At 61.0% G+C, this 12,041-nt stretch overlaps 1 protein-coding gene across 3 annotated transcripts; it reads left to right on the forward strand.

Annotated features, from left to right (window-relative positions):
* The first annotated feature begins 146 nt into the window (after positions 1–146).
* Positions 147–11,652, forward strand: C20H19orf67 (chromosome 20 C19orf67 homolog). 3 transcript variants are annotated; one of them, XM_043506824.1, is made up of 7 exons: positions 147–2,080; positions 5,461–5,765; positions 7,852–7,996; positions 9,031–9,131; positions 9,478–9,672; positions 10,046–10,168; positions 10,705–11,651. In XM_043506824.1, the coding sequence occupies exons 2-7, from the start codon at positions 5,482–5,484 to the stop codon at positions 10,892–10,894; spliced, it is 1,038 nt and encodes a 345-aa protein (XP_043362759.1). In that variant the 5' UTR covers positions 147–2,080; positions 5,461–5,481; the 3' UTR covers positions 10,895–11,651. The 3 variants fall into 3 exon arrangements, with proteins under 3 accessions (XP_043362759.1, XP_038234871.1, XP_038234869.1); XM_038378943.2 differs by lacking the exon at positions 147–2,080 and adding an exon at positions 4,641–4,771 and having other exon boundaries at positions 7,907–7,996; positions 10,705–11,652; XM_038378941.2 differs by lacking the exon at positions 147–2,080 and adding an exon at positions 4,641–4,771.
* The last annotated feature ends 389 nt before the right edge of the window (positions 11,653–12,041 follow it).

The raw sequence follows: 12,041 nt of genomic DNA on the forward strand, positions 1-12,041 counted from the left end.
GGCTGCCAGATGGGACAAGCCGGAGGGATGGGGCAGCATGTGGTGGCACCGTGGCTGGGCCCTCAACCTGCTACAGAAGGCCCAGAAACCAAGGGAGGCACCTGGCCTCAATGCAACAGGGGTTAAAATGGACCAGGTGAGTTCAGTGGAAAGGAGAATCCCGTGGCAGGGATGGTAGCAGCAGTGCCCCCCTTCTGGGTCACAGGGCAGTGCCGCAGTGGGCCCGGAGTTTATTTAGCACATCCAGGGCCCTGTGCATAGCAGTTTAGGACAGGAAGTGGGGGAAATGCCCAAGTCTCAATGCTCCTACATGGGGATTGAGAGAGGCGGGGGGATTCTCCTGGAGGGAGCTGGGATGGAGCCTGAGCTCAGGGGGATCTTTATTCAGCATGCCTGGCCAGGTTTGGGGTCCGTTGTGAGCAGCAGACCTACCAGCAGCACAGCGCCCCCTATTGCCCTACCACTAGAGCATTGGGGTCATCACTGAGTGCGAGGGGGAAAGCTCCCTACTGAGCACCCTGCTCCCTGCAGCACAGCGCCCCCTAGTGCTGCTCTTGGTCATTGGCTTTGGTGCTATCTGCAAGGGGACAGCGCCCGCCACTGAGACTCCCTCTCCCTGCAGCACAGCACCCCCTGGTGCTGCAATGGGGTAGCAGGTTCATACAGCCTTAGACCCAGGGAACTCCCTGTACTGAGTCATCTGTCCAGTTCTCTGCTGACATGCTCCATGCTCCAGCAAATGCTTCAGCAGCCTCCTGTGAGTCCCACTCACCCCTGGTCTTTGTCGAGCAAATCCCGGCCAGGAGCTTCCACCCAGCACCTGGGGCATCACGGCACAAATGCCCCGGGCCACCTCCCCAACGGGGTTACTCACCGGCTCTCCGTGGGTGCCTTAGACTGACACCATCTGCGGATCATTGACACCACTCGAGCAATGCTAAGTTACATCTGCTGGGGCTCTGCCCCTCAGACACGCTCCCGGGCCAGTGCGCTGCCAGCAACCAGCCATGTGGCCGCATCCCTGGAGCAAGTGGCCAGAGCCCATGAAGGCTGGGCAGAGGGGTCTTACCCTCCGCTAGGGTCTTGCCTCCAGAGAGTTGAGCCCTGGAAGAGCTGCCCAGGATGTGGAGTGCATCTGCCTTTCCACTGACAACTGGGGAAGCCCACAGAGGCCCTGAGCCCCCCTGCTGCTGGGGAGTAACAGCTGAGTTGGTTAGCCATGGGCTGGTCCTGAAGGCTCATTCATAGCCATCGAGGCGAAAGGATCATCGTGACCAGCTAGTCTGGCACCTGCATGGCCCAGGTCAGTGGTCTTGCAGCCCAGAACTCTCCACACACCTGGTTCGGGCTGGTGTGGGGCCCTGGGCTGGGCAGGGGTTTGCCTTCTCATGCATGTAACAGGCCCAATGCACTTGTACTCAGCTATTAACTTCCAATGGTGTGATCCCCGGAGGGGGCGTCTCATGGCCACTTGTCTCTGTTACATGCTGCCTCCTTGTGTCTCCTTCTGACCTTCTCCTTAGCTCTTCCCTCGGCAGCAAGTGAGAAAAGACCTGATGCCGAGGTGATAGGCAGCGCGGTCTAAGCTAGCTCAAGACTCAGAGGGAGGAGAAGAGAATCATGTTTATTACAATGTTGCCAGGGGAAGGGACAATCAAGATCAGACGCCTGCTGGGGGTGCTGCACAAACACAGAACAAAAAAAAAGCGGAGGGCTGGCTTTGTTCAGAGCTGCACAGACATCCGCCGAGACGGTCCTCACCCCAAGGCGCTTGTAATCTAAATTGACGCAACAAAGGTTAGGGGACAGGTGTGACCTACAAGCCCTGTCTACAGTCTCCAGGCCTGCCAGATGTCTAGGCTAAAATGATCAGTGGTTAACACACTGGCCATTTTGGTTATCATTGTTAGGGACCAGAGTTAACACCCACCAAGATGAAGCACGGCTCGGTCATTGTTGTGATGAATCCATAACGCTGGAATCTGGAATTCTGTAGAAATCAATGAAGAAGCTAGAGAAGAGACGAGCTGGCATCCTATAGTGCCTCCTACTGGCTTATCCTTGAGCCACGCACCAGTGGGTAAGGGGACATCCAGCATTGCCAACCCCAGGCATTTTAAGATTTTGAGTCGCCCCGCCCCCACATTGCAAGATTGGCCTAAAATGTCATGATTATTTTAAACAATAAATGGGGGGGGGTGTCAAATATACTTTCCATTCACATGTTTCAGAGTAGCAGCCGTGTTAGTCTGTATTCGCAAAAAGAAAAGGAGGACTTGTGGCACCTTAGAGACTAACAAATTTATTAGAGCATAAGCTTTCGTGAGCTACACCTCACTTCATTGGATGCATCCGATGAAGTGAGCTGTAGCTCACGAAAGCTTATGCTCAAATAAATTTGTTAGTCTCTAAGGTGCCACAAGTACTCCTTTTCCTTTTCCATTCACATGACTTTGTTCGACACCAATCAACTTTTTGATGAAAACCTGGAAAAAGCCTACAACAAAACTCCGCCCAAAACTTTTTAAAAATATTTTAAATTTGTCCCCAGGAAAACAATTATTTCCTGGCTTGTTCTAACCCGGGGCTCAGTTTATTCTGGTCTCTGAGTTTGGAGCTGGTTGGGATCACATTGTATTAGTTAGTGAGCAGGTATATTACAGTAATGCGTGGGCATCCCTGTCAGAGACCAAGACCTGGTGCTTGGTGCTGTATGTTATTTATTAGGTGTATTACAGTAGTGCCTAGGTGCCCTAGTCATGGGCCAGGAGCACATTGTGCCAGGTGCTGTACAAACACAGGCCAGGAAGACAGTCCCTGCCCAAGGAGTGGCGTTTCCCTGACCCCAGAACCTCTGCCCCCGCATCCATCAAAGGTCCCTGTATCACCACACAGGGGCGCTACAGCTGTTGAATCAAATGGTTGGGGGGACATTTCCACATGGGCTAAAGGGCGTTTCCCCCCAGCTGTGTGGTTTTAAACTCCCCAAGTTCACCTGAAGCAGATACCTGGCAGGGGAAGTTTCATCCCAACCAATTAAACTTTGGCAAAGTTCTAAGCAGCGGAAAACGAAAACCTTGGGCAAAAACGTAGCTCCAGGGGGTGCTACTAGTACTGTTCTACTAGTGGAATGACTGCGTCCACACGGGGTCTTTGCCCTGCTTTGGCTACAGGTCTGATCCAACTCCCCAGGAAATCAACAGCAAAACTCCCACCCACGTCAGCAGTGCAGGATCTAAACAGATGGAGTTAGAGCAGGAGACCAGCTGTGTCTGTCTCAGGCTGGGCTGGCCCTTTAAGGAAGGTGGATTTAGCCCACCCCGTGGGTTTGAGAGCCAGGCAGCACAGAGCCTGAGGTAAGAGGCCACCAAGCCAGGTGGTCAGAGAGACACAGCAGACCTGCAGGAAGCAGGTAGGGGCCTACAGAAGCTGGATCCTGGGGCAAGGGAAAGGATCAGGTTGCTTTGATTTATCCTGCCCTGTTCTGAAGCATGAACCCCTTGCTGAAGAATGGGGCTGAAACCCTGCTACTGCTGGAGTGGGTTTATGTGCGCCCTGGTCCCACTGGTCTGTTGTAGGGCAGGGTTGCCCCACTCAGCCCTGGGTCTATAACAGTCTAGAGTCACCTAAGTCTCTGGCCTCAGCGTGGGGTATCTGGGGGGGATTTAATGGGCTGAGCTATACAGGAGGCCAGCCCAGATGATTAAATAGTCCCTTCTGGTGTCAACTCTATGAAACACCCCTTCATGTATGGGGGTAAAAGTCTTTGCTGCAGAAACAAATCCCAGGACTCCAGCACCTGGGGCTTTCAGGGGCAGAGCTGGCTCCTCTGACAGAAAAATGCTCCTTGGATGAAATTGACGCTTTGGCAGGACTGGGTTGAGGCCGCTGAAATGTTGAAGGGCCGGGGAGGGACGGAAGGAACCGCTCAGATTCCTTGTTTGTAAATTAGTCTGGCTGACATATTTTAAGTTTAAAAAAAAACAAAAAACAAAGAAGTCGGCGTGGCCAGGTGTGATTTTTAACCATGAGGGCAGGTGCTGCTCGACCCGGAGCAACAGAGAGTAGAGCCGATTCCAATTCTGTTTTAGGGAAGAGTTTGGTTTTGTGGTGCCCCTTCCCCCCCCCCCTTTGGTCCCAGGTGGAATGAAAACAAATCTGGGTTTTTTCTGTGCAGGGGCAGTTCTGCCTCCTGCCCACGGCCCCTGAGCACCCACAAGGGGGGGGGGGGTCAGGGTGGGGGGGCCCTGGGGATGTCCCACTTTGTGCCCCCCTCTGTGGGAGCTGCTCCCTGCCCCCACACATGGCCCCTGGACAGGGGGTGACAATCCAGGCCCCTCAGTGCAAACTGCAGAGGAGTGGGGGGGGGGCACGATGGGGGTCTAAGGTGGGGGGGCAGGCTGTAAGGGCTGGGGCCCCTCAGGGGCGTGGGGCGGCCCCCCTTAACAGCCCCCTGGCTGCAGCCCCTGATTTGCTCTTCTCTGCCCCGCCCTCTGTGGGCCAAAGTCCCGCCCCCTCCCTTGGCCCCGCCCCCTCACGGGGGGGCGGTTGGAAGGGGCCGGCGCGCGAGGCGCCGTAGGAGGAGCGGGTGAAGGGGAGGGGAACAAACCGTCACATAATCCCGCCCATGCCCCGCCCCCATAGGGCCATAGCCCCGCCCCCAAAATCAGCGGCTCGCCCACGCTCCCTGCTGTCTGTCTCCCATGAACCCAGGCAGCTTCCCCCCTCCCCCCACGACCCGTTATACCGATGGGGAAACTGAGGCAGCGAGGTTAACAATTTCTCAAGCCGCCACTAACCTGGGGGGCCTGGTGGGAGATGCCCCCTCCCCCCACCCCCGCCTGGCTCCTTGTCACTGGGGCGCCTCGCCGGGAGCTGGGGCTGCTCCCGCAATCGGGCACGGCCCCCCCATTGCAGGAGGTGGCCTTGATGAGCCCAAACAGGGTTCCCCCGCTGCAGGGCTCCTGAGCGCACCTGTACCAAGGCCCCTTGCAGTTGCAATGGGGCACGGGGATGGGCTGGGGGAGGGTTGGCGGCACCTCTGGGTGATCCTGAGATCGCCAAAGCAGGGGGCAGGTGAGGGCCTGTCCCCCGTTCCCCACCCAGGGCAGGGCCTGATCCCTCTCCCTCGGGGATTCTCTACAGCCAGGGCAAATCTGGATTGAGGGCATTTCTGTTTGGAAAGGGAGTGCCCGGACGGGGAGCTAATCTGGTTTGAATTCGCCCTGTTAGCTAATTCAGATTAGCTTCCCCATGTAGACGAGGCCTTCTCCCCTCGTCTCCACCCCCCAGAGTCGGTGCGCTCTCCACTGGCCTTGGGAGATGCACGGGGGCCTGACGGCATCAGGCTGGGGGGCCAATCTCCTGGCCGATCCTTTCTAGCGCCCCCATCAGGTAAAACCCACGGGGGGCAAAACCCATGGCCCCCTGCCCCTGCCTCAGCGGCTCCCTCTCTTGCAGACGCTGAGACGGGACCCCGGGATGGCAGGCAAGCAGGGGTATGGTGGCACCTTCTGCCCAGAGGGCGCTGCCAAGGCCCAGTGCTTCAGCCCTGGCAGCGCCGCGAGCCTGGCTCCTTGCAGCCCGGAGCGTGGCCTCTTCTCTTCGCCCGCCTCCGAAGCCCGCTGGCTGAGCTGCCCGGCACTGCAGGCCAAGTCCCCGACCCACGAGAACCTCACGCTGGAAGAGCTGCTCACCCCCGTCACGGAGAAGCTCAAGTACCTGCTGAAGAAGGCAGAGGATTTCCAGACATACCTGCTCTACAGGTGTGCAGGGCTGGGAGGGAGGCGCCTGGCACTGGAGGGGGCAGTGAGGGGAGGAGGATATATGGCAAAGAAGTGGGCCGACAGTGAATGGAGGCACAGCATGGTAAGGGGGTTAGTACCAAGGGGGCAGTAGTGGTGGCTGGCATTGGGGGGTAGAGGTGGGAGGAGTGGGGGGAGGGGGAAGCCTGGCACAGAGGGGGCAGTTGGGAGAGAAGGGGCTGGCATGAGGGGCACAGATGGGGGGCAGGGTTAAGGGGAAGCCTGGCACAGAGGGGGCAGAGGTGGGGGAGCGGGATGAGGGGAAGCCTGGCACAGAGGGGACAGAGGTGAAAGAGGGGACTGGCGGGGGGTAGAGGTGGGGGGCAGGGTTAAGGGGAAGCCTGGCACAGAGGGGGCAGTGGTGGGGGGCAGTGGGAAGAGAGGGGGCTGGCATGAGGGGTAGAGGTGGGGGGAGTGAGGTGAGGGGGAAGCCTGGCACAGAGGGGGCAGTGGGGAGGAGGGGGCTAGCATGAGGGCAGAGGTGGGGGGAGTGGGATGAGGGGGATGAGGGAGAAGCCTGGCACAGAGGGGAGAGAGGGGGCTGGCAGGGGGGGTAGAGGTGAGGGGCGGGGTTAAGGGGAAGCCTGGCACAGAGGGGGCAGTGGGGAGGAGGGGGCTAGCATGAGGGCAGAGGTGGGGGGAGTGGGATGAGGGGGATGAGAGAGAAGCCTGGCACAGAGGGGAGAGAGGGGGCTGGCAGGGGGGGTAGAGGTGAGGGGCGGGGTTAAGGGGAAGCCTGGCACAGAGAGGGCAGTGGTGGGGGGCAGTGGGAAGAGAGGGGGCTGGCATGAGGGGTAGAGGTGGGGGGAGTGAGGTGAGGGGGAAGCCTGGCACAGAGGGGGCAGTGGGGAGGAGGGGGCTAGCATGAGGGCAGAGGTGGGGGGAGTGGGATGAGGGAGAAGCCTGGCACAGAGGGGAGAGAGGGGGCTGGCAGGGGGGGTAGAGGTGAGGGGCGGGGTTAAGGGGAAGCCTGGCACAGAGAGGGCAGTGGTGGGGGGCAGTGGGAAGAGAGGGGGCTGGCATGAGGGGTAGAGGTGGGGGGAGTGAGGTGAGGGGGAAGCCTGGCACAGAGGGGGCAGTGGGGAGGAGGGGGCTAGCATGAGGGCAGAGGTGGGGGGAGTGGGATGAGGGAGAAGCCTGGCACAGAGGGGAGAGAGGGGGCTGGCAGGGGGGGTAGAGGTGAGGGGCGGGGTTAAGGGGAAGCCTGGCACAGAGGGGGCAGTGGTGGAGGGCAGTGGGGAGAGAGGGGGCTGGCATGGGGGAGCAGATGTGGGGGCAGCCTGGCAGCAGGGTGGGGGCAGCGAGCCAGTTCACCTCAACCCGCTCCTGGGCAGCTCTGTGTGCTGACGGGAGGGGCCCAGGTGCTGGCGAGGAGGCTGGGAACGCAGGGGAGGAAGGGACCCAGGATGGGTCGGAGCCCGCGCTGGATCAGACAGTGCTGGGCAGGAATAATGCCCAAGCAAGGGGGCACCCCCCTCACAGCATCTCACCCGTCTACCAGGCAAAGCTCCTGCTCTGGGCAGTGCCATGCCGGGATCCCAGCTGTCCTGCTGAGGGGCCAGGGGCTCATCTGGGTGGTAAATCCACCCGGTGATGAGGCCGTGCCTTGCCAGCGGTCTGCCCTCCAGGGGAAAAGGGGAATTTGTCAGTTGCCTCTGATCCGACCCAGCCGGGAATGGAGGTTCCAGGTGCCACCTTTGCCTGCTGGAAGAGGCCGGTCTGTACCAATCAGGAGCTGTGGGTGCCCAGCTCCCTGCCCAGGGGCTCGTGGGCACACTGAGCCCCAGGACCGAATGGGGAGTAATGTTGGTGTGGTACCCCCTAAAGATGCAGAACTCACGGCTACCCAGGGCCAGGAGGGGGACGGTGAGGAGCCAGGGCCCTGCAGGGAGCAGAAGGGGGCGCTCTCGTCTTGCGGTCACCGCTGACCCGTGTGCCCCGGCCTGGTGCTGGGGCCCTGTGCTTCAGGGTGGGGGCTCTCCGCTTGCCGTCAGTGCCAACGAGCCTCCTCTGGCCCCTCGTGACCGGGTGCCTGCTGCCTTTCCAGCAGGGACAGGATGCAGAAGGAGCAGTTTGCTAAGGCTGTGCCCACCTTCCTGCAGATGTGCCAGCCCTACTTCGAATACCTGGAGTCCACTGCCCGCAGCTACAACTCCAGCCTGGGCGCCCTGCAGGCGTCCGTGCGCAAGAGGGTGAGTGGGCCGGGGTGGGGTGGGGAATCACAGACGCTTGCATAGGGGTTTGGGGGGGAGTGGGGTGCAACTGCCCTGCATTAGGGGCAAAAGGTCACCTGCCTTCTCTACTCTCCTGTTAAAGGTGTTGGACGGAGTGGAGGGGGCTGGGAGTCAGGACTGCTGGGTTTTACCCCCAGCTCTGGGGGGGAGCGGAGTCTAGTGGTTGGAGCAAGGGCGCTGGGAGTCAGGACTCCTGGGTTTTACCCCCAGCTCAGAGCTAACTGAGACGTACCTTGGATGTGACGTTGTCATGTTCATTTGAGAAGAGGCTCCAGGAGCAGAACTGAAGGCTGAGGGTGATGTACTGGGCCAGAGGACATGGGGCAGGGATGGAGGGGGAGTTGTGCGGGGGCTGGGGGAGAAGGGCTACGGGTGTGGGGGGTGGGGGCTAGGTAGCGTGGGGCATGGCTCAGGAGGGATCGGGCAGGGCTCGGCTGGGGTGTCCTCTGGATCACTGTTGGGTCCAGTCTTGTTGAATGTCCTCACTAACCAAATGAGGGAGGGGCTCCAGCCCCCAGTGCAGACCAGCGAATAGTACCTGTCCTCCAGCCAGGCTCTGTTGGGGGGTAGAAGGAGGCAGGCTAGTTGGGGATGATTTAGTTGGGGACTGGTCCTGCTTTGAGCAGGGGGTCGGACTAGATGACCACCTGAGGTCCCTGCCAATCCTGATATACTATGATACCAGCCTGCCCTAGACACGCTGGGCAAGGATGCCTGGAGGCCAATGGCTGGAGGAAGGGTGGCAGCCCTCCTGGAGGTAAGACCAGGAAGGGGGCTGGGCTGCCCATCCCGGGAAGGCTTCCTTGTGACTCCTCCTGCCCCTCACCCCAGGATCAGGGCAGCCCCGACACCCAAGCTGTTGATTGTGACTGAATGCTGACTCTCGGGGTCCCTCCCTGCCGGGCGCTGGGAGACACCTTCCCCCCTGGGGTCCTGCCCTTGGCTAAGTGCCATGCCCACCCCCAGAGGCTCCCGGTCTCTCTCCCCTGCAGCTGCTGGAGATCTCGGAGCAGCTGGCGCTGCGGCTGGAGCAGCTGGTGCTGATGTACGCCTCCTTCAGCTTCGTCTCCCTGGAGGACACCGACCCCTTCAAGTACGTGGGGGCTCAGCAGGGGGCGCTCTCCCTTCGCAGTCAGCATAGACCCCTGTACGTCATTAGGGGGCGCTGTGCTGCAGGGAGCAGCATGGGGGACCCAGCAGGGGGCGCTCTCCCCTGCAGTCAGTGCTGACCCCAGTGTCCCTGTGTGGTGCTAGGGGGGCTGTGCTGCAGGGAGCAGGGTGGGGGGCTCAGTAGAAGGAGCTCTTCCTAGGCAGTCAGCCCCAATGCCCCTATGCAGCGCTAGGGGACGCTTTGCTGCAGGGTGGCAGAGGAAGCCGGCTCCCCCCGGTGGAGATGGGGCTTTTACCCCATCTGTTTGTTTTTCCTCCCCCTCCCGCAGTGTCTCATGTTTCTTCTGTGGCCGCTTCTGGCTCAGCGAGTGGCGCCAGCTCTCTGTCTTCCGCTTCTGCATCTCCGCCCCCTACACGGCCGCCCGCCTGCCCTGCAACCTCTACAAGAAGATGCGCTGGAACCTGGACTTTCTGGAGGAGGGGGTGGGCGCCGGGGGGCGGCGCCGGGGGCACCGCACTGAGTAGTGAGCTGCTGGGCACTGGGGGTGGGGCCTGTCCGGGGGAGATTTGACGTTGAGCTGCAGCGATTCAGCCGAGCCCCGGGTTAGGGGGCGACCCCACCCATCCTCGGTGGCAGAGACGTAGGGGCATTTGTGGTGGGAGGGTAGCAGGGAGCTCAGATGTAGATGGGGGCGATGGAGGGGTTCACAGGGCCCCCCATTGGGCACTTTGTGCCCCCCACCCCGACTGGCACCCCTTTCCTCTGCCAGGCACCTCCTCCAATCCCCAATTTATCCTGCAGGCTCCTCCCAAGCCCCGCTCCCCCAGATCGTCTCCTGGGGGGACCTTTGCCCCAGTCTGACCCCCCCCAACCCTCGCCCCCCAATTTTGTTGCAGCTATTTCCTGTGCTTCCGGGACACGGGCAGGGAGAACGCCATCAAGATGCAGAAGCTCTGGTCCATCGGGCGCTGGGTGCCCCTGGACCCTGATACAGAGCACTCCTGCGACGTCCTGCAGTGGTGAGCGCTGGGGTGTGGGCCAAGGGGCTGTGGGGCAGGGAGGGGGTTCCTGGCTGCAGCAGTCAGAGGTGATGAGCTGCCATGGGGGGCGGGGGCCTGGCATCAGTCCCAGAGACGTGGTCCGGCCCAGCTGACCCTGCATCCCCGTGACCCTGTCTCCACCCGAGACCCTCCCTGCAGAGGCAGTGCCCAAACCCATCCTGCTGCAGGCACCGTGGGGTGAGCCTTGAGTCACCCTGGACCAGGGAATAGAGAGCAGTGCCCCCTCCTGCCAGGGCTGACGCAGGGGGCCTGGGGTTAGGGCAGGAGGCTGGCAGCCAGGTGGGTGAGGGGCAGGCGGGAGGGCTCAGGGGATAGGGAGGGGCGGGGAGAGCAGTGGCTGGGTAGATCGGGTGGGAACAAGTTGGGTGCTCTGACTGGGCTGGGCACCCCAGGCAGTGGGTGGGTGTGGTCCTGGCATGGCGTGGGTGCCCTGCTGGGTTGGGCACCCCTGGGTCTGGGCAGAGGTTGGAACGTGCCCCTCGCTCTCCTTGCAGGGTGCTGTGCCCGCAGCCCACAGGTGACTTCCAGCCACTGCTGACCATCGGTTTTGAGGAGCCCTCGCATACCCTGGCCACCGACTTGCTGGTGCAGATCCTGAGCGCCCCGACCTGCGTGCCTCTCCCCTGCCCTGGCACCAGCAGGGAGCCCTTATACTGGGGCAGCCCGGGGGGGCAGGGACAGTAGCACAGCCCCCGTGTGGCTTCCTGGGGCGCAGGGGGCAGGTGCTGGCTACTTGCCTCCTGTTGGGCCCCTCACCCTGGTGTCAGGGCACCCAAAGAGGCCCATTGTATTTTAACTGACCACTGGCTGTTTTAAAATGCCTCTGATTCTAGACCCAGGAGGCTTGTTAGCCTTAGCGAGGGGAGGTGGCTCAGCCCTGACTCCCCCACCTGCCCCTTGGGGCTGGAGGGCAGACCGGGGACCGTCTCTGCAGAGTTCACCCTGCTGCGTCTAGGAGGGCTGATGCCCTGGGAGGGGTAAAAGAGAAGAGGGTTGGGGCTGCTGGGTCCATAAACTCTCCCCTGAAAAAGCCCCAGCCAGGGGCTGGATCCCTGCTGTTAATGGGGAACGGGGGTCTCCCCAGGGTCCCCCGATCTGTGGACAGCTCCATAATCCCACCTCAGGCCCCATCTGCAGGGGTTTCGTCTCCCTCCCCCTTCTGTTTCTCAAACTTGCTGGGCACTGAGAATGACCCCTCCCCCCATGTGCACAGAGCACCATGGGGTCCCCTCCCCCACCCGAATTTGAGCTGGAGGCCTCCCTCCCCGGATCTCCACAGAGCCCTGTGCAGGGGCTCCCCCTCTCCCTAACCCAAGTGCAATTCTTATTTATAACCTTGTGTTTTTGCAATAAAAGTTTGGTTCTTGGCACCGGGAAGGCTGCTGGGCTGACTGGCGCGGGGACAGGGAGGACTGGCTAGGTCTGGTGGCGTGGGGGGAGAAGGCTTGAAGTGGCACAGCCTTGTGGACAGAGCACTAGTAGGGGACTCAGGAGACCTGGGCTCCATTCCCATCTCTGCCACTGAACTGCTGAGTGATCTTGGGCAAGTCTTGTCCCTGCCCTGTGCCTTAGTTTCCCCATCTACAGCACGGGAACAATGAGACTGAGCCCCTGTGTGCGGTCCTTTGAGATCTGCGGCTGGGAAGCACTAGGCAAGAGATGGATGATATTATTCTGGGGTAGGTGGGAGATTGGGCCCAGTGCCCCCATTGGGAACACCCTGATGGCCTCTTTCTGAGTAGGGGTGCACGGTGGGGCCAGGAGGTCCACTATGGGCCCATCCAGCAGCTCCCTAGCTGTGGGGGGAGCTTGCCCTGTCTGCTCCACAAAT

This window comes from Dermochelys coriacea, chromosome 20 (assembly GCF_009764565.3).
Source record: "Dermochelys coriacea isolate rDerCor1 chromosome 20, rDerCor1.pri.v4, whole genome shotgun sequence".
NCBI lineage: Eukaryota > Metazoa > Chordata > Testudines > Dermochelyidae > Dermochelys > Dermochelys coriacea.